Source organism: Ursus arctos, unplaced genomic scaffold, assembly GCF_023065955.2.
Source record: "Ursus arctos isolate Adak ecotype North America unplaced genomic scaffold, UrsArc2.0 scaffold_22, whole genome shotgun sequence".
In the NCBI taxonomy this organism is placed as follows: domain Eukaryota; kingdom Metazoa; phylum Chordata; class Mammalia; order Carnivora; family Ursidae; genus Ursus; species Ursus arctos.
In genome coordinates, this window is record NW_026622897.1 from 28,348,140 (window position 1) to 28,369,586 (window position 21,447).

Below are 21,447 nucleotides of genomic sequence, written 5' to 3' on the forward strand. Positions count from 1 at the left end.
TGCGAGAGATAGTCGGGGCAGTATTTGTGAAGTGACTCGCTTTCGGGGGGCTTAGTTTTCACTTCCAGTGTGTTTATCCCGTTTATTTTTCTTCTCTTTCAAGTCTCTTTTCTCTCCCCTTCCTCTTTTATTGCTATTTTTAAAAAAATTGACTTGACACACAAGTGGTTGACACACGTTACATGAATTTTAGGTGTTCCCCCCTTTTCTCTTTTAAACAAACCCTTTACCAAAGATTTTCCAAACTCCTGTCACACGTGTGTTTCAAATACCTGAACGCATCAGATTCTGTGTCAAGTCCACGGGCTGAGACCCCACCGCCCCTGATCTGATGGAAGCCGGCTACGGGCTTTACCCGAGGCTGAGCTCTGGGTCTCCCGCCCAATCCGCTCTCCGCACTGTGCCCAGATTTCTAACACCCACCCTCACTGCTGAGGTACAAGGACAGTCTGGTTCCTGATCCTTTTATATGTTCTGTGTTTTTTCCCCTTCCCATTTCTAGAAAATTACAGGATTTTCCCTTTATCCTTGGTATTCTGGTGTTTCACAATGATGTTCTTTGGTGTGGGATTTTTTCCTTCTTTGGAACTTTTGTGCATCATCTGAGTGGAAACAGTTGTGGTTGCTGTCAGTGGGACATCCAGTCAGTGCATTTTTTTAAATACGCTTTCCCTTCTTTTTTCTGATCTTTTGGTCACTCCTGTTATTTGTAGATTGGACTCTCATATCTATTCTCTAAGTTGCTGATCTTTTTGATGTATCTCTGCCCTTTGGTTCCACTTTCTGGGTGACTTCCTCAATTTCTGTCTTGTAATCCTTCTCTTATTTCCTTGGTCTTGTTTTCTTGCATATATTTCTTTTCTCATGGCATACTTTTTAAATGGACACCATCTTTCTTACTTTGCTCTGAGGATATTTTACTTTTTTTTCTTTTTCTTTTTTTAATATTTACCAGTTTTGCTCAATCTTCCATGTGAGGGGATTTTCTCCATTGCCTGGCTCTTGACTGAGCAGTTTTAAGAGGAGGCACTAAATGGCCAGTTGGGAGCTGAGTGCCAGGAGGGGCTGGGGCACGTGTGCTTCCGTGTGCGGTGATTGGGTTGGCATGTACTGTTTCCAGGAGGGAAACCAAAATGTGGGTGGTAGGAGGTACTGTCTTTAGCTCTGTTAAGTGTTTCCAGAGACGAATCCTCTGGTCTGGTGCTGCAGATATCCTGGGAGCAGGCAGGAGGAATGGGCAGGAGGAATCCCTTGGCTGAGATGGCCCTAACTGACCTGCTGCAGTTCACACTCTGCTGTGCTGATCCCCCCTAGCCTGGAGACACTCGGACTCAGCTTTCCCAGAGAGCGTGGTCCTCTAGGGTGGGGCACCAGTGGGGAAGAGGCTTGAGGAGTGTGAGAGGCAGGGGACGGAAGTGTGCTCCCCAATGCACAGTGCCTGGGACGTTAGACAAGGACTGGGGCTGGAGGTGGGGAGCTGGTTGAAGCTTCTTCCACTCTCCTAGGCTGTTGACTGACCAGCTGCCCTTTGCAGCCTCCGGAGATTTTCTTGAAACTTCCTCTCTGCTTTGTCTCCTCTCTGGGTCTTGTTCTTTATGGCCTTCCACCTTTGGATTTCTTTTTATATTAGCGAAGAGTCAGGAAGGCTAGGAATAGATGCCGTGTTTTTAGCCACGCTAATCCTATTCACTTCTGAGATTTCTTCCTGCTCAGTTTCAGACAGGCCTCCTGCCTTCAAGGTTTCTCCTTTAGGTGAGGAGGGGTCTGGATGTAGCGTCTTTATCCAGTGGCTTGCTGGAGGATGGTGACATCACAGGGCAATGGGTCAGTGTCAGATGGGCCTGGGGTTGCAGCCCTACTCTGCTGCTCACCAGTTGTGTGACCTTGAAGCAAGTTGTTTAACCTCCTGGAGCCTCAGCTATTGTTTGTTTGTTTTTAATCACTGGTAATCAGTGGCTTATGTCCAACAGACGAGTGCCAGGGTGGCCAGCTTGGCAGGCTGGCTCAGTCTCTGTTCATGCCTTCCCTGCTCAGGCCAAGCCCAGTGCATATGAGGCCTACTGTCCAAGCAGACAACAGGCAGGCAAGGAGCCTCAGAGCCAAGTTCTGCAGCTGGGGTAGGCCAAAGGGTCCATGACCATAGGCCAAATGTAGCACATCTTTCTTGGGCATACCTTTCACTGATGCCATTTAAAATATAAAATATAATTTTAAATTAAAAAATGGACACATTATGGAATGTAATAGAAAATTAGCCCTCATTTAAGAAATAAAAGGGGAATCTTTATTTAGATCATTACTTTGCACTAGATGCTTGAGGTGCAAAACAAAGATCAGACTCTGGGCTTCTGTGAAGGAATAATTACCAGAAATGTATACTCTGCTTGTAAAAATTACATTAATCAAGAACAGATGCCAAGTGAGTGATTGCCCTGTAAGCTCTGTGCTGTGTGGTGGAGTTTCTGAGAGGAGCAAGATAAATCTCCTGACATCAGAGGACCTAAACTCTCATTGGAGGTGGGAAGCAATGTCAAGATTAATTTATTTTGCTGGTCAATTGGGAAAGGTCTGGGTTAGTTCAGAAAGTCTCCCTGGCTTTAAGACAATGCTTTGTTTCTCTTTCTCCTTTCTATTCACAGTGCTGGCCACCATCAACTTGCAGTCACAACATGAGCTGCAGTTATTAACCAACTTTCTGTTAAGTGTGCAGGTAAGTCTGGCCCAGGGGCAGCTGCTTGTTCTGCTTGGCATGAGTGTAGAAAGTCCTAGAGTCAAGTGGAGCCTCTGTCAGGAAGTGTGCAGTGCTGTGAGGTACCTGCAGCTATACCCAGGGCTCCGGGATGGGGAGAGAAGGACTCTGGGCTCACTCAGCCTTTCATCTCACAGCCGTTCTTCTGCACTGAGGCGTTCAACCCCCGTGGCCCCCGTGTTGCCCCGCCCCCAAGCAGGGAAGCAGTGTAGAAGCATAGCTGTTTCTCCAAGGTGGTGTTGTATAGACTGATGCATGGATGTGGTTTCCTGCCTCTTGAGAAGGGGGCCCTTTTTGGAGGCCTAGGCTTGGTGTGTTCACAGAGGCCCTGGACTAGAATTCTGTGGACTCCAGTAGCTCCAGATATGCTCGTTTTGGGATTAAGAGGAGAAATGCTTTCCTGGCCTGTACCGTGTGTTTCTGACCTTAACCCGTAAGGGCCCTCTGGGCCTAGAAAGATTATTGTCATCAGCAAGATGGGAAGCCTGGGCCATTCCAGGTCAGAGGAGAGAGGAATTTCTGCATATAAGTTCACATCCTTCAGGTTGATGGGAATTTACAGTTAAATCCTATTCTGATTGATTTTTCTTTTCTAGAGTTCACGTGTCTCTCCCAAGGAGGCAGATAGGATCTGGCCACAGTAGTGGCAGCCCATGCGCAGAGCTGGGGCCCCATCTCTCACTGTGTCTTACTGACGGGTGTGAATGCCCCAAACTGTCACCACCTATTAGATGTAAGCATTGATGCCCGGGGCCTAGCGTGGAGCTATTGGAGCATTAGTGTCACCGTGACTAGGCCTGCAGGGATGCTGGGGCTGCTCTCCATTCCACCTGTTCATTGCTTAGAGCAGAAGTAGGTCCAAAGGCACAGCCACATGAAGTCACCAGGGGAGTGTAAAGCTGTGGAAGATGAGGGCCACCTGTGTGTATGATGGGGCTCCTACCTGAGTTTAGAGGGACAAGCCGAATGCGCAGGGAAGGTGACCAGGAAGAGATGGGGCAGGATGGGACCTGATGCCACCAGACTTTGTTAGGCTGATCAAGGGAGAGATAGTAGGTCCCGGGGGGGCCCAGGTCCAGCCCCTTTCTCCTTTCCTTCCTTCCTCCTGGGCTGACTCAGTGCCTGCTCTGTGTGTGGAATGTGGCTAGGCCCTGTCACCCTGTGGTGACTAAGATGGCCGGTCTTTGCCCTCATGAGGTTTGTGACCTACCTGGGGAGATAAACAAAAAAAAAAAAAAAAAAATAACTGCCCGGCAACTTAATAGGATCGTACCTGAGGGCTGGCTAAGGCAGACCTAGGATGCTGTGAGCTGTCTCTCTGCCCACCTGGTAGTGTGACCTCTCTGTGAAGATTCCTCTTCTGTGAAGGGGGATGACAGTACTCCGTCATGGGGTTGTTTGAGGAGCAAATGAAGTAATATTTGGAAAACACCCGGGAAAGCAAGGCTTCATGTTGACTGCTTTAGGATCATCCTTCGATCGGGGCCCTACACCTGTGCACCCAGACCGGGTCATCCTGCCTGACAGACTGGCACCGTTCATGGCCGTTTCATTTGCAGTTCAGTGATGTCTGATTTTCTCAAGGAAGGGGACTTAGATCAGAGTCTGCTTTGAATGCTCAAACTGGACAGGCTCAGCTCTGCTAAACTTGGGGTGTCCACCAGCACCTCGCTGGACCCCATGTGCATGCCCAATGATGAAGATAATTAACGTGTTTCTTGAGCACTTCCCAAGTGCTAGGCACCATGTGCGAAAGGTTTTACGTGCATTATCTCATTTAATTCTCTAGTAACCAGGTCCGCTGGCTACTGTGGTTACTGTTGTACAGTTCAGGAGACAGATTTGAGAACAAATAGAGCACCCGGTCAGTGGCAGGTAAAAGGGTACAGCACAGTCTGACTGAGGCAAAGCTCTAGCTCTTAACCACATCATGAAGGACAGTGACCTGGGCCGTTGTTGAGCACCCCCATACCTTGGCCCTGGCACTCTCAAGTCAGAGACCCCTCCTGGCCCTGGAGATCATTGACATGTGGCACATAGAATCTATTTCTCCCTTAGTGACTTAAACATGCTACAGTGTATCCTCTTCTTGGGAGGTAGACAGCTGTTAAAAAAAAAAACCAAACCACCAGTCTTGCTAAAAAAAATTATCGTGACTACTTTGGCTTTTCCTCTGGCGTGGTTGGTATCTTCTATTCAGTGGATAAGAAATCTACCCCATCACTCTGGACCAGATTTTGTTGCTGTGTATGTGTTGCCCTCTAAATGTAAGGCCATCACTAACAGAGAAAGTACTTGATGAATGAGGATGGCTCTCTGGTGCGGAACCTGAAACACGAGCATATTAGTCCATATATCTCCCCCCGATGCCCTGGTGCTTCTGCAAACACGGCACAGTAGAGCATGGTTCTGGGAATGATTTCTGCATCCTTGGGGTAGTCCCGCACCAAAGTCAGTATTCTGAAGTAATATTAGAGACTTAACTGTCATCGAATGTCCTAGCCAACGTCTGAAGCCAGACACCGTGGCTGCAGGGCCTGCACTGTGAATAGCTGTGCTAAGTAACTTCCTGATTTTCTTGTCCAGTTTTCTAAACATATGTTTAAGCTAGACCTCAAAGAGGGGCCCACCCTACAGCCCTCTGACTCTTCTAGCTAAAGGGAAACAGCAACTGAGGGGTCTGCCTCCACGGGGTGCCTGTCAGAGGTGGAATTATCCTGATAGAACATTCTCCTTCCCTGAGAGAGGAGAGGCAAAGCTTGGCTTGACCCAGAAAGCAAACCCATATAGGAAAAGACTCCCAGAGCACATGCTGCATTTGGATGCTGACTTCCTTTGAACACATCCCTGTGTTTTCTTGCTTTCTCTGTATGCAACATTAAAACCACGCCAAGGCATCAGGGTGTCCTGCATCAACTTTGGTAGTTCATTCTGCTTTCCACTGCAGTGTGGAGGCCACATGTGGAGGGTAAGCTGGTGCAGGTGCATTTGGTCCTCACCTGCACACTGCTTTTGATGGCCTTAACGGCAAGGAGTGTGTGGCCAGGGAAGCGTTGGGAGGGAGAAGGGCTGGGATTTCCCTGAAGGAAGAACTCCCCTCTGCCTCTTTGGGCCAGCTAACTTCTCATTTTGTGGTGCCCAGAGGGTTCAGCCCAAGATGGTGATGGAGTACTGGACAGGGTGGTTTGACTCATGGGGAGGCCCACACAACATCCTGGATTCTTCTGGTGAGTGCTTTGCGGTACCTACACCCAACCCGTGTATTGACCTATGAAGTAAAAATCAGTTCCAAATAACCTGCTAATTGATGTCAATGAGCTGTAGGGTGCAAGGCTCCTGGGATTATCTGCATGTCATAGTCAGCTCTTGATACCCCACAGTCATGTGTCTAGACATTTGAAGTGAATGGTAGGACTCTTAACCCTGCTTTATTATGTTTTTATAATTAGATAAGCAATGTCTACCTATTGCAAACATCCAGCAAATACAGAAAATGTAGAAAGAAGAAATAAAAACCCCAGAGCCCAGAGAAAACACATACAGGTGACTTTGGAACAATGTGGCAGTTAGGGGTGCTGACCCCTCTGCACACTTGAAGTCTGGGTATAACTTTTGACTCCCCCCCCAACTTAATGACTAATAGCCTACTATTGACCAGAAACCTACCGATAGCATACAATTGATTAACACAGATTCTGTATGTTGTCCATATCATATTCTGTGTTATTACGATAAAGCCAGCTAGAGAAAAGACAGTGTTATGAAGAAAATCCCAAGCAAGAGAAATACTTCACAGCACTGCACTGTAAGAAATCATGTGTAAATGGAGCCATGCAGCTCAAACCCGTGTCGTTCAGGGGTCAGCTGTACATCGTGCAGACAGTTCTGCACCTCTGTCTGCAGCCCTGTACGCACACACAGAGATAGGGACACTCGCGGTCGTATCTGCTCTTTGTTACCTGCTTGGGCCTGATTGACACAAGTGAACGGCCTTCTATACTATTAGAGATTCCATCACTGTATTAAAGAATGCAAAGAACCCTGTTGTATTGGTGATTAAACCACAATTTATTTAGCCGTTCTCTTATTGATGAACATTTAGGTTGTTTCTAGTGGTTTTTGTTCATCGAACACCATTGCAGTGAACATCCTAGAACATTCAGTTTTGCATACCTGGCATATTATTTCCCTAGGATAAGTTCCTAGCAATAGAATTGCTACATTAATTCCATTTTGATATATATGTACTAAACTGCTCTCTGGGAAGATTATAGCAATTCTTCCTATTATTAAATGAGAATACCTATTTCCCACAGATTCATCAACACTGGGTATTAAAATAATTTTTAATAATTGTCAATCTGATTGCCAATGTATATGTATGTGTGTGTGTATATATATGTATATTAATACTTTATATTTCTCCTTTGATGCTAACTTTTCACATCTTTGGCTAATTCTCTAATAGAGGTGGGACTGGGGAGGTGGTCAGAAATTACATCTCCAATTAAGAGTCCAGTCTTTTGCCTCTTACCATGTATGAGTAATGGTTGAGAAGGATGGAGGCGGGAGGCTGCCATTGTTCAGATCACAGTCGTTGGACACTTGGCCATGATGGAACCAACAGCTGGAAGGCTGCAGCTCGGGGGCTGTGGTGCTGGCCCTTTTCTCTTCATACCTCTCATCTTCTGTGATTGTGATTCTAGTGGAAGCTGAAGGGCAGAGCTATGGAGTTGAATTTGATGGGGTTGAGGGGGATCAGGAAAGCTGAGAGGCCAACAGGACTTGTGGCTTGTCTCAAACTCTGACTCGCTCTGCACATCCCCTTTCTCCTCTCCTCCTGCAGAGGTTCTAAAAACAGTGTCTGCCATCCTCGATGCTGGCTCCTCCATCAACCTCTACATGTTCCATGGAGGTACCAACTTTGGCTTCATAAATGGGGCCATGCATTTTCATGAATATAAATCTGATGTCACCAGCTATGGCAAGTATTCCCCAACAGCGACCCTCCCTGGAACACCCCACATTTGCATGTCTGGGGCTTTTTATGCTGAGTCCTTTTGGGGCAGTGTCTGGCACCTTTAATGCATTTGGCTCTAGAGTGCCTGGGGAAGGGATGGTTTTGCCTGGATTATCACTTCTAAACTTCTAGAGCAGTAGGAGACTAAAGCCCACTGACATGCGCATGAGCCTTTGGAAGTCACTGGAGGAAGTGAGAGGTACAGCCAGGATGAGGGAAGGTCCTTTGATGGGGGCAGCCTCTTCTCCCTACTTAGGCCCTTGAGATGTGTGACCCCTGACCCCCTTTGGGTGGAGAGTCCCCTAAAGGTAGGCAAGATGCAGGAAATGAAGGGTCATGCTATGGCCATGGCACTTTTGGTGGTACTTTATAGTATCTAGTATTTCTTGCATTCTGACTGATGGCTCACACCAAAAGTGTTCTGCTTCCCAAATTGCTGGGATGAGGACCCTGCCGCCACACCCCAGCTTCTCCCTTCTCTTTTTGCTGCTGTGACCGGTGACAGTGTCCTGGTGTCTTGCAGACTATGATGCAGTGCTGACAGAGGCCGGGGATTACACAGCCAAGTACTTCAAGCTCCGAGGTTTCTTTGGCTCTCTTTCAGGTACCCGGCAGACAGCAGACTCAAGCACCAACTTTTTGGGCCCTTGCTTTTGCTCTGAGACCCTTAAAGAGTTACTTCTTCACTACCCCATCTCAACCCCAGTTGACCTGTGTGCAAGAATGTCTCTAGACAAGGACAGGGAAGTTTGAGAGACTGTTTTCATTGTAGTTTGTCACCAGCTTTACCTCTCTATGGGCGTTAAGACTTCTGAGGATATGAGAAAGTCAAGTCCACTACACCCCCTGCCCCCATGTTGCCTTCCTAGCGGGGCCAGGCAGCCTAAGAATGTTTCCCTCTTGGCTCTGGGATAAAGGAGCACATTGGGCTGAGAACAGGAGCCAGGGGCTGGGGAGACTGGAGGTGGCAGTGACTTTTTGGGTTCTCTTGGGATGGCCCTGTTGTCTGTGTTGCAGGTGTCCCTCTTCCTCCCCAACCTGACCTTCTTCCCAAGACTGCATATGAGCCCTTGAGACCAAATTTATACCTGTCACTGTGGGATGCCCTGCAGTACATGGAGGAGGTGAGTGCCTTGAGGCGGGGAAGCTGGGGCAGTCGCTAGGTGGGCCAGTGGGGCTGTGGAGGGAGAAAAACCAGTGCTTGATAGCTAGAGGTCCACTCCCTGACTGTAGAGCTCAGAGGAAAAAGAATAAATTGGTGCTAGAGTGTGAAGTGGAAAGGAGCAAAAAGAACTTGAAGAAAAACTGGGTAACACAGTAGGCAGTCTCTCTCTCCAGCCTTGGTGGACAGGGAGGAGGGTGAAGAGGCAAGTGAATGGACTGTATCCCCCTCGGAGAAGAGGTTGCATCACTGGAGCTGACCCAGTGGAGTGCTGTGATGCAGAAATGAAGGTGGATTGAAAGGCTACAGGTCTGGTACATCTCCGGACTTCGTTCCATTGTTATCACATACCTGCCATCCCTGTGACCCTGGACAGCCATAGGGCCAATGAGAGGAGAAGTCAAAATCAGAATTTTGGAGCTTGGAGGGCCAATTGGCCGGATTGGCTCCCCATGTTTATATAATGAGAGGTCAAACTAGACAAAAAGGTTAGAGGGCCTCTTCCCCCAACCCCCCAGTCCCAGGTGGGGATCTCTCTGCTAACCTGCACTCCCCCAGAAGGCTCAAGATGAGGTTGCTGCCTCTTTTCTCTTCTGCCTAGCCTATATCTTCCCCTACTCTTCTCTATACAGCCAGTCAATTCTGAAAAACCAGTCAATATGGAGAACCTGCCAATAAACAATGGAAATGGACAGTCCTTTGGGTACACTCTGTACGAGACCACCATTGCTTCATCGGGCATCCTCAGTGGTCTTGTGCGTGACCGCGGACAGGTAGGGGTGATTTCTCTTTTTAAAAAATTTTTTAAATTTAAATTCAAATTAATTAACGTATACTGTATTATTAGTTTCAGAGGTAGAGTTTAGTGATTCAACAGTTGCATACAATACCCAGTGCTCATAACTTCAAGTGCCCTCGTTAATGCCCATCACCCAGTGACCCCATCCTCCACCCACCTTCCCTCTGGCAACCCTCAGTTTGTTTCCTGTAGTTAAGAGTCTCGTATGGTTTGTCTCCCTCTCTGTTTTCATCTTACTTTATTTTTCTTTCCCTTCCCTTATGTTCATCAGTTTTGTTTCTTAAATTCCATATATGAGTGAAATTGTATGGTATTTGTCTTTCTCTAACTGACTTATTTCGCTTGGCATAATACACTCTCGCTCCATCCACATCGTTGCAAACAGCAAGATTTCATTCTTCCTTCATGGCTGAGTAATACTCCATTGTACATATATAACACATCTTCTTTATCCACTCATCTGTTGATGGACATCTGGGTTCTTTCCATACTTTGGCTATTGTGGACATTGCTGCAATAAACATTGGAATGCATGTGCTCCTTCGAATCACTATGTTTATATCCTTTGGATAAAATACCTAGTGGTGCAATTGCTGGGTCATAGGGTAGCTCTATTTTTAACTTTTTGAAGACCCTCCATACTGTTTTCCAGAGGGGCTGCACCAGTTTGCATTCCCAGCAACAGTGTAAGATGGTTCCCCTTTCTCCACATCCTCACCAACATCTATTGTTTCCTGACTTGTTAATTTTAGCCATTCTGACCAGTGTGAGGTGGTGTCTCATTGTGGTTTTGATCTGTATTTCCTTGATGTTGAGCATTTTTCATGTGTCTGTTGGCCATTTGTATGTCTTCTTTAGAGAAATGTCTGTTCATGTGTTCTGCCCATTTCTTGACCAGATTTTTTTGTTTTTCGGGTGTTGAATTTGGTAAGTTCTTTATAGATTTTGGATACTAGCCCTTTATCTGATAAGACATTCGCAAATATCTTCTCCCATTCCATAGGCTGCCTTTTAGTTTTGTTGACTGTTTTCCTTGCTGTGCAAAAGCTTTTTAGCTTGATGAACTCCTATTAGTTCATTTTTGCTTTTGTTTCTCTTGCTTTTGGAGATGTGTCTAGCAAGAAATTGCTGTGGCCGAGGTCAAGAGGTTGCTGCCTGCGTTCATCTCGAGGATTTTGATGGATTCCTGTCTTACATTAGATCTTTTATCCATTTTGAATTTATGTTTGTGTATGGTGTAAGAAAGTGGTCCTGTTTCATTCTTCTGCATGTGGTTATCAAAGTTTTCCAACCCCATTTATTGAAGAGACTGTCTTTTTTTTTTTTTTTCCCATTGGATATTCTTTCCTGCTTTGTCAAAGATTAGTTGACCTTAGAGTTGAGAGTCCATTTCTGGGTTCTCTATTCTGTTCCATTGATCTATGTGTCTGTTTTGTGCCAATACCATACTGTCTTGATGATTACAGCTTTGTAATACAACTTGAAGTCTGGAATTGTGATGTCATCAGCTTTGGTTTTCTTTTTCAACATTACTTTGGCTATTTGGGGACTTTTCTGATTCCATACAAATTTTAGGGTTGTTTGTTCCAGCTCTGTGAAAAATGCTGATGGTGTTTTGATAGGGATTATATTGTTTTGGGTAGCATATACATTTTAACAATATTTGTTCTTCCAAGCCATGAGCATGGAATGTTTTTCCATTTCTTTATGTCTTCCTCAATTTCTTTCATAAGTGTTCTATAGGTTTCAGAGTATAGATCCTTTATCTCTTTGGTTAGGTTTATTCCTAGATATCTTATTGTTTTTGGTGTAATTGTAAACGGGATCAATTCTTTGGTTTCTCTTTCTTCTGTCTTATGGTTAGTGTATAGAAATGTAACTGACTTCTGTGCATTTATTTTATATCCTGTCACTTTGCTGAATTTATTTATTTATTTATTTATTTATTTATTTATTTGACAGAGAGAGACAGCCAGTGAGAAAGGGAACACAAGCAGGGGGAGTGGGAGAGGAAGAAGCAGGCTCCCAGCAGAGCAGGAAGCCTAATGCGGGGCTCGATCTCAGGACCCTGGGATCAGGGCCTGAGCCGAAGGCATACTCTTAACGACTGAGCCACCCAGGCACCCCCACTTTGCTGAATTCTTGTGTCAGTTCTAGCAATTTTGGGGTAGAGTCTTTTGGGTTCTGTACATAGAATATCATGTCATCTGTAAAGAGTGAAAGTTTGACTTCTTTGCTGATTTGGATGCCTTTTATTTCTTATTGTCTGATTGCTGAAGCTAGGACTTCTAGCACTATGTTGAACAGCGGTGGTTTGTGTGGACATTCCTGTCGTGTTCCTGACCTTAGGTGAAAAGCTCTCAGTTTTTCCGCATTGAGGATGATATTCGCTGTGGGTTTTTTGTATATGTATATTCAGGTATATTCCCTCTATCCCTACACTTGGAGAGTTTTAATCAAGAAAGGATGCTGTATTTTGTCGAAGGCTTTTTCTGCATCAGTTGAAAGGATCCTATGGTCGTTGTCCTTTCTTTTATTAATGTTATGTATCACACTGATTGATTCATGGATGTTGAACCACCCTTGCAGCCCAGGAATAAATCCCACTTGGTCGTGGTGAATAATCCTTTGAATGTTCTGTTGGATCCTATTAGCTAGTAGCTTGGTGAGAATTTTTTTTTATCCATGTTCATCAGGGATATTTGTCTGTAATTTTCCTTTTTGGTGGGGTCTTTGTTTGGTTTTGGAAAGAAAGTAATGCTGGCCTCATAGAATTGAGTTTGGAAGTTTTCCTTCCATTTCTATTTTTGAAACAGTTTCAGAAGAATAGGTATTAATTCTTCTTTAAATGTTTGGTAGAATTCCACTGGGAAGCCATCGGTCCCTGGACTCTTGTTTGTTGGGAGATTTTTGATTACTGATTCAGTTTCTTTGCTGGTTATGCATCTGTTCAGGTTTTCTATTTATTTCTGTTTATATGTTTCTAGGAATGCATCCATTTCTTCCAGATTGCTTAATTTGTTGGCATATAATTGCTTATAATATGTCTCATAATTGTGTGTATTTCTTCAGTGTTGGTTGTGATTTCTCTCCTCTGTCATTCATGTTTTTATTTATTTGGGTCCTTTCTCTTTTATTTTTGATAAATCTGGCAAGGGGTTTATCGATCTTACTGATTCTTTCAACAAACCCGCTCCTACTTTCCTTGATCTGTTCTACTTAATTTATTTATTTATTTATTTATTTATTTATTTATTTATTTATTTTTGGATTTCTATACCATTGATTTCTGCTCTAATCTTGGGGCATCTTCTCTTATTTCTTGTGACCTTGTAGTCATCAAGCCCTACCATATGCATCTGACTCTCTCCTCAGTGCTCACATATCTGCCTGTTACCAGTGTGTAGAAATGGCCCATCGCCATCAGCTCTGCTGTCCTTTTCAGCTGCAATCATGGGCATTTGTTTTTCCTCTATGCCTGGCTTACCCCCATTTTCACTGCACACACATAATGTTACCCATTTCTTTGCTTATCAGAGATGCCTCTAATGCCTCCCTCCTGTCGACCATGGATGCTTTCTGTCTATTCATTTGGCAGGTATTTGTGAACACAGTGTCTGTAGGATTCTTGGACTATGAAAGGAAGAAGATTGTTATTCCCTTGATCCAGGTTTGTTATCCTAGGGAGCTGGGTGATGGCTAGCATCAGCTGCTTCCTGAGCAGATTTGGTGGGAGTGAAAGAGGAAGACCTGGAAGACAGGAGGCTCCTTAACCACAGAGCTGCTGATGGAAAAAGGGGCAAAACATTGCTATCTGATCAGCGGGTACTCTTTCACCCCCATTCTCAGAGTTCAGGGAAGAATTGGGGTTCCACAAAGAAACTCTGAGGTGCAGCTGTGATCTTATGGCTGGGTAATCAGGTGGTCATCATCGACCACTATGTTCCTGGCAGGGTTACACCAGGCTGAGGATCTTGGTGGAGAATCGCGGGCGAGTCAACTACGGGGATAACATTGATGACCAGCGCAAAGGTGGGTCATAGCATGTGCTGAGAGAAGAGCTTCTAGGGCTCAGCAATGCCTGGCTATCTTTTCTTCAAACCAGTGCACCAGCTGGTCATGGAGGCTGACTGTAGTGAGGTGGAGTCATGGTGGCCCATTGGAGGGAATTGGATTGTGGAAACCCATTGAAGGGAGGTGGGTCATGGAGGCCCACTGGAAGGAGGTGGTTTGTGGAGGCCCATTGGAGGGAGGTAGGTGATGGAAACCCATTGGAGGGAGGTGGATCATGGAGACCCGTTAGAGAGAGGTGGGTTGCAGAGGCCCATTGGAAGGAGTTAACTCATGGAACCCCATTGGAGAGAGGGGAAGTGTGCCTTCCGAAAGGCCCACTTGGGTTCTGACCTCTTTCTTTTGCATGTTGTCCACATGTCCATGGTGAACACACAGGGAACGCTGAGCCAGCCTCTCCAGATCTCCCTGGGTTGCAGTCTGCTTTAGCAGGGGCTATCTGCTGGGGCTGGGCTGGGGGTGGTGAGGCTTAAGGAAGGGGATTCCCAGGAAGCCAAAAATGGCATAGGACCCCTGCCTCCTTGGGTCTCCACTCTGAATTTTTCTTTTCTTTTCTTTTCTTTTGTTTTCTTTTCTTTTCTTTTGTTTTCTTTTCTTTTCTTTCTTTTCTTTTCTTCCTTTTCTCTTCTTTTCTTTTTTCTTTTTTTAAGAGTTTTTATTTATTTATTTTAGAGGGAGAGAGAGCGAGCACGCACAAATGTGAATGGGGGGAGAGGCAGAAAGGGAGGGAAAGGGAGAGAATCTCAAGCAGACTCTGTGCTGAGCATGGAGCCCAACACAGGGATTGATCTCAAGACCCTGAAATTATGACATGAACTGAAACCAAGAGTTGGACACTTAACTGGCTAAGCCACCCAGGTGCCCCAGAATTTCTTTTCTTGATCCACTGTGGAAACCCACCGATGATCTCATTTGTGGTAGGGAGGAGGAAGTACATACAGGAAAAAAAGGCTCTTGATGGAATCCTCCCCTAGGAATATTCCACCAACTCATTTTATTTTTCCTGGCCTTCTAAACCTTCTGTGCTTAAATTGGCCTCTTCCTTTTCATCTATCAAAATGTAGGTGGTTTCATGTAAGTTATAACACAAGAATTTAGAGAAATAAATCCTGCTATGGTAAGGGATACTGGTGACCTCCCAACTCTCTCATGGGTGTTTGCCTTTGTAATGAGGAAACTTGTGCACCCCTTCCTTTCCTGCCTGGGAAGTGCTGTGGCCCAGCCATTGGGGGTTTCTTGGGTCTTGGGGTTTGGCCCTCTCCAGATAGGCCTCATGGTAGCTTCTAGCACTGTCCAGGCTTACCTTCCTTTTCCCCTAAATAATCCCCCAGTGTTCCTCTCTGGATCTTGGCTTCTTCCCTAAGGAGCTCCATCTCCAGGCCCGTCTTCACTTCCTTTGCTTTCCTGTGGTCAGAAAGGGATTGCCAGGTTCACCCTATTCCCAGTCTTTGCCTCCCTAGGTTCCTGAGTAAAATGTGCTCTGGACTGTCACTGTGGAGTACTTCTCCCCTGTAAGTCAAAGACCTCCCCTTCCCCCACACCTGCACCTGCAAATTAAGAGTCTGCACTTCCCATCCTATTCACATTCCCTCTCTAGCAACTCAGCAGCTCCATGATTGTGAGGACCGTGGGAGCTGCTCCAGGACTAACATTGCTGGCCCCTTCCCCAAGCCACTAGCTATTCACCGTGCAAGTGTGTGTGGGTCCTCGGACTTGGATCTCCAAGTCATATTGCCATCTGTTCACATTTTAAATACTTAATATATCTTTAATCCTAGGTTATGTAGAAGATTTCTGGCTGAGTTATTAAGTCTGTTTAGTCTGGGACCCCACTGAATCTGACCTTGAAGCTAAGTTAGAACTGCTGTGACCACTTGATTATCTGCCCTTTGAGCCTCGTTTTATTGTGTTGTAATTCTTATCCCCAAAAGGGAGCTTCCCCTTCAGAGAGAGGCCAGAGATTGTTCTCACCCAGTGACATTCTCAGCTCTCATTGCCCTTGGGTGTATTCTTCCACACAAATCCTAGGGAGGTCCTGGCAAACACCACTATGACTCATTCTTTTCTCCTCTGGGATTTCTAGAGAAGGTTTTATGCCATATGGAGAGCTCTGTAGGGAGTATATACTTCTGGAGGAATCCTCACTGGAACTTTTCAGAAATTCTCCATGTATGTGCAGAGCCTTAGCTGGGTCAGCTGTGCCCCTGCCTTTGGCCTCATTCATGTTTCCTTGCCTCCTTCCCATAGGTTTAATTGGAAATATCTATCTGAATGATTCTCCCCTGAAAAAATTCAGAATCTACAGTCTGGATATGAAAAAGAGCTTTTTTCAGAGGTGAGTCCCCACCCCATGAAGTTTGTGAACCCATGGATAACATGCAGTAAGAGGCAGGAAGGCCCAGAGAACTGCTCTGCCCTAGCCCCTCTCACTCAAGTGTAAACAGACCCAGAACCCAGAGCAACTTGCCCAAGTTAGGGGCAGTACCAGCGCTAGAGACTAGGGAATTTCCATGATACCCTGGTTAACAGGTTAGGGGGGGACTTGGAATGCCTTTGTAATTAGATTCGGGACAGGGTCCAAATCTGAGAAAGTGCCCTCCTTTCTTTCTTGTCTTCCATTCTGTTCATAGGTTCAGCGTCGACAAATGGAGCCCTATCCCTGAAGAACCTATGTTCCCTGCTTTCTTTTTGGGTGCCTTGTCAATTTCCCTTTCCCCTTTTGACACCTTCATGAAGCTGGAGGTTTGTAGTCCCCTCCCTGCCTGGGTTCTCTAGTCTTCCCTCAGAGAGCGCTGAGCCCAAGCCCTGTACCTGTCCTTGCTGGAGCCCTCTATACCACCTGTACCCAGAGATTCTCTGTGTTGCCTTCTCTGAAAGGCCCCTGGGACTTCCCTGGGGTGGGGGAGTAGACTCAGAGCAGAAGAACTACCTGGTGGTGCTTCTCAGGGTCCAGGTCTGCTCTTGGGTACCTTGCTGGAGAGGCTTAGAGCTAGTGGATACAGGCGATAGAACACACATATGTTAACCTCATGGCTGTTGAAATATTCATTCACGCTGATATCTTGGATGCTGAGAGAAGAGCGCATGGCATGTGTCTGTCTCTGTCTTCCCATGTGACTTTATACTCGGTGGCTTTCGTGGTCAACTAATCCCTTTCCCACTCTGATTAAAGGGCTGGGAGAAGGGGGTTGTATTCGTCAATGGCCAAAACCTTGGACGCTACTGGAACATTGGACCCCAGGAGACTCTCTACCTCCCAGGTGCCTGGTTGGACCAAGGCATCAACCAGGTGGGAGCACTGGCAGCTTCTTCCCTTCCCCAGCCCTCCCCGGTATCATAGTATTTCCCTGGGGGCCTGAGTCTCAGTCTATTTAGGTTGGTTAGGGTAGGAGAGGGGGCAGAAGGTTTAGCCAGCCCCTTCTGTATTCCTCCTTGGTGCTGATGAGTTGTGGGTCCCTGTTCCTTCCAGTGTGGTTCTCAATCCCTTCCCCTATCTGGCTCCAAGACAAACCTCTGCTGCTGTCACACACCAGCCCTTCTCTCCCCCAGGTTATTGTTTTCGAGGAGAAGATGGCAGGCCCTGTGATACAGTTCACTGAGACACCCCACCTAGGCAGGAGCCAGTACCTTGATTGAGCGGCGCCGTCCTGCGCCCCCTGGTGGCAGGAAGCAGGAGAGCACCACCATCCTCCCAGCTGACCAGAGGCTGGTGCTCTGCTCCCTCACACACTCCCATGCAGGAGAGTTTCTTTAAGTAGCATCCTCAGGCAGCCACGTGGCTACAGCAAGGCCCACCAATCAGTTCAAGACCCTAAATTTGGAAGAACTAAGGAAGAAAAGTGGAATAGGAAGGAGGGACCCCCTTCTTACCTAAGTGGCTTCGTGACTGGGCTTTGTTGCGGGCACCTTTCCTACTTCCATTCTTTTCTGGGAGACGACAGAGGGATGCCTCTCTAGGGTAGGAATGTCTAATCAGATGTCCACGTGATGATTCCTGGGGCCCTAAGTTGGGCGTGACTTCTAGACACAAGTTTGCTCCTATGATGTTCTCACCTGTGCTCAGCCACGCCACTCCTGGCCCCTTTTCATCTGAAACAGAAGGTTTGTCACCATTTGTAGAGGATAGGGAAGCTGGTGGATGTCTCACCTGAATCATCTTTGTTCTTCTCAACCCTCCCCAAGCCTTCTCTGGGATTCTGGAAGAAATTCTGTTTGAGAGACACACACGTCTTCTCCTTCTCATTTCCACTCTAATTACATCTGACAGGATGACAAGCCAAGCTTAGGAGAAACAGAAATACTCAGCCACTTACTTTCCTGAATTAGAGAGTATTTCCAGTTTTACTCAGTGAGAAGAAGCATCAGCTGAGGAGGGAATGCAGAGCCTAGTAGGAACCACACCCTGATCTGTAGGCCCAGCTCCAGGGGCCAGGGCAGGTAGTCTCCCCGGAATGCTGGTGTAGCCACGGGGCCCACAGGCCTATCCCAGATCCACCTCCAGCTCAGTCTCTCTCCCTCAGCTTCCTGTAACTAAGCAGCAGGGAGGAGAGGCAGCCTTGCTTTGCAATTGTCTGGCCAAGTTTGAGGCGCTTGTTCTGGGGTTTGAATCCACTGGGTTAGCTCTGGTTCACTGTCCTGAATTGCAATAAAGCAAGAGAGTTGAAGCAAACCCTTTTTGGTGATACTTTTCTGATCTGTCTGTGCCCCTGTTTATCACAGGCAAAGGCATTGTGGGGTCAGGCACCCATTTAGCCCATCTGGCACTCAAGGCCTAGACACTGACTTTACCCGGTTAGGGGATGATCCAGCCCCTGGCTCCTTACCACCTTCCTCCTGACCTTCATTCTGCCTGAAATGTCATCGTGGATCGGAAGTGCCCTTGGGGAGGAGAAGTCATATACAGATCCGTTCTGGTGCTGGTGGGCAGGTGGTAAGAATGGGCTGGACAGCCAAGAGCTCTCGCTGTGAGTTAGCGGGTGAGTTTTCCTCACATATAACATCTGGGCTATACTGCCACAAACGAATTATCTTCAATAATAATCAAAGTTAGATAGCCAACACCTCCTCGGGACAGTGCCCACACCAGGAGCCCATAAAGACCTTTGGGGAATAGCAGGCCATGAGGCTCCCAGCAGCCCCATGGCTCACATCTTGAGCTTGGCTAAGGAAGGGGGCATTTGTAGTGTGAAGCCACTGGGCCCAAGAGCTGAGCCTAGGTCAGGGACAGTTACAAGGGGCTGGGCCCAATGCTCCACTATTGGCAGAGAAATGGAGCTTATTAAAGTGAATTTCATGGACAATGGTTGGGGAGCCAGAGACAGGTAAAGTCCCCAGTCTTGCTCAAATTCATCTGCTATTCCTGAACTGCCTTGGAATGGAAAGCACAGAGCTAACACACAGGTGAGACCAGGGCTTGGGCATGGCCAGCACTGGGGAGCAGTGTCCTTGCACCTTACTTCACAACTGAGCATGATTTTACAAAGGTGTATGTAAAAGTTGGCTTCTGTTGGAAAATGTGATAGCGAACCAGTGTTTAAATGAATCTTACAGTGACCCTCCTGTAAAGTGAAGAAACCCCTTGAATTGCTTTTATCCAAATCTGTGCAGGGCTGCATTGGTCCTCCTGTACCAGCTTACTGTTCTTGACCTTCTTATCTGCCAGCTCACCCCGCAGCTTCTCTCTGTCGAAGCCCCTTGGCAGAGCTCATCTTCCAGAGTTTATTCATGGCTTGTCCAGACCTTCCTTACCGGATGGCCTCATTACAGAGTTTTTAGAAGACTCCTCATAACCCCCATCTCTAACTACTAAAGGTCTCCAGGCCTGCTCCTTGGGCCTTTTCTTCTCTCTGTCCACACTCAGTGGGTGGCCTCACTGGCTGGGGGTTTGTAAAGGGCCTCAACATGTGTGCTCACTGATGTTTCTCTCCATCCAACTCCAGGCTCACTCGCTGTCCACTCACCTTCTCTCCTGCGTGTGACACCAAACTCTGATGACTCCCCTGTGATCCCTCCTGCACTCCGCCCCGTAGCAGGAAATGGCAATTCTATTCTGTGTCTCAGATTAGTGTTGGCTCCTCTCTTTCATACTGCATAGCCACTCCATCAGGTGATTCTCCTGGCTGTACCTCAGACACGTCCAGAACAAGACCCTCTGCCCCACTCTCTGCCCCAAGGTTTACTCTTCTGACTCACCATCATCTCTGGCCGGGATCACGGGATCACGGCAGGAGTGGCCTCCCCTAGCCTGCCCTGCCCTCTGTTTATTGTCAGCTCAGGAAGGGGAGCGATTTCTTTACAGCCAGTTAGATCATGTTGGTCATTTGCTCCAAACGCTTCAATGGCTCCAGTTCCCTTTTCACTCGGGGGAGAAGCCAAAAGCTTCGCCCTGGTTCCCGGGGCCAACATCTTCTGCAGCCTCCACCAACCGCGTTCATCCCACCCCCATCCTACCCCCTCCCATCCTGCCAGTCAGTTGCAGGCACACTGGCCTTTTTGCTGATCTTTAAACATGCCAAGTACTCTCCGCATGGGAGCGAGATCTTTTCTGGAAAGCTCTGGCCCAGGTTAACTGCATGTCTGCACACTGCTGCTCTGCTTTGTCCCCTTATCAGAGAGGCTCTTCTCATGACCCTAGAGAGCACAGATCAGCTCCTCGGCTACACTCTAAAATGACACCCCCATCCGGTCTCATACTTCTCCTTAAACGGATCACATCTGAAATCCCGTAGATTGTTCTAGTGTCCACCTGTCTCGTTTCCCAAGGAGGGAAGCTCCATGAAGACAAGAGCTCTGGTTTTTCACTGCTCTGTGCTAGCTTCTAGAATAATGCCTGCCAAATGAATACCTGCTGGATGGTTGAAACAGGATATGAGAATAAAGTAAGGCAGGGCTGCGGGGGATTAGGGCTGTTAAAAACCATGTTTGACTTTTAATTTTGGAAACAAATTAAATACAGTTAAATTAAAACAGACCAGATGGTGCAGCTGCATGGGCTCACCCTCACCCCAGGCTCTGTTCTCGGGGCTCTGAGCCCCCAGCCTCACTCCTTTGTGGTGGGGGGCAGGAACAGACTGGGTCTGGGAAACAAATTGTAGTCATGGACCCAACTCTGATTTGGAAAAAAACTCATTCCCAACAAAGATGAAAGCTGCAGTCCACCAGGGTTATAATTATAAATAAATACACATGCAGCTAAGAGAGGCTTTTAGGTGAAAACGACGGAAATAGCATCTGTCAAAAAAACAAAAACAAAAACAGAGAGAGGATATCCCATTTTGTTGTTCATTATCAATTTCCTGAAAAATGAGCCCTGGGTTTTTGGCTAAGAAGGTGGCCTAAGACCAGCCAGGCTGACCTGAGCATTCAGGGCTGGTTTTGGTGAGTGAGGCAGTGCCGTGCCTGGGCATGAATTCACTCGTTGGGCGGGTGCCCTGCGCACTCCTCCTCCCTCCCCTCCCACGCCACCCCATTTGGCTCCAAGGGGTTGATTCCAGAGCCACTACTGAAAGTGTTAAGAGGCTGGGGAACGTCCTGCAAGGTGGCTCAGGGTTCTCAGGGACAAGATCCCATCAGATGGTTTCACGAATGCTGTGGGAAGTTAAATCCATTTCAAAATCGGCAGCCAATGCTATTTTTTGAATGTTAGG

General features: G+C 46.9%; 1 protein-coding gene across 3 annotated transcripts in view; it reads left to right on the forward strand.

Annotated features, from left to right (window-relative positions):
• Nucleotides 1-18,470, forward strand: part of LOC113259842 (beta-galactosidase-1-like protein 2) — a 47,479-nt gene extending 29,009 nt beyond the window's left edge. For 2 of the 3 annotated variants that reach the window (XM_048217496.2, XM_057316875.1), the window contains 12 exons: nt 2,640-2,710; nt 5,892-5,976; nt 7,596-7,733; nt 8,293-8,373; nt 8,787-8,893; nt 9,564-9,704; nt 13,329-13,400; nt 13,684-13,762; nt 16,049-16,136; nt 16,432-16,543; nt 16,974-17,090; nt 17,351-18,470. In XM_048217496.2, coding sequence (XP_048073453.1) covers nt 2,640-2,710; nt 5,892-5,976; nt 7,596-7,733; nt 8,293-8,373; nt 8,787-8,893; nt 9,564-9,704; nt 13,329-13,400; nt 13,684-13,762; nt 16,049-16,136; nt 16,432-16,543; nt 16,974-17,090; nt 17,351-17,437 — 1,178 coding nt within the window. In that variant the 3' untranslated portion in view covers nt 17,438-18,470. The remainder of the gene's footprint in view (nt 1-2,639; nt 2,711-5,891; nt 5,977-7,595; nt 7,734-8,292; nt 8,374-8,786; nt 8,894-9,563; nt 9,705-13,328; nt 13,401-13,683; nt 13,763-16,048; nt 16,137-16,431; nt 16,544-16,973; nt 17,091-17,350) is intronic. The other variant, XM_057316874.1, reaches the window with a different exon arrangement.
• The last annotated feature ends 2,977 nt before the right edge of the window (nt 18,471-21,447 follow it).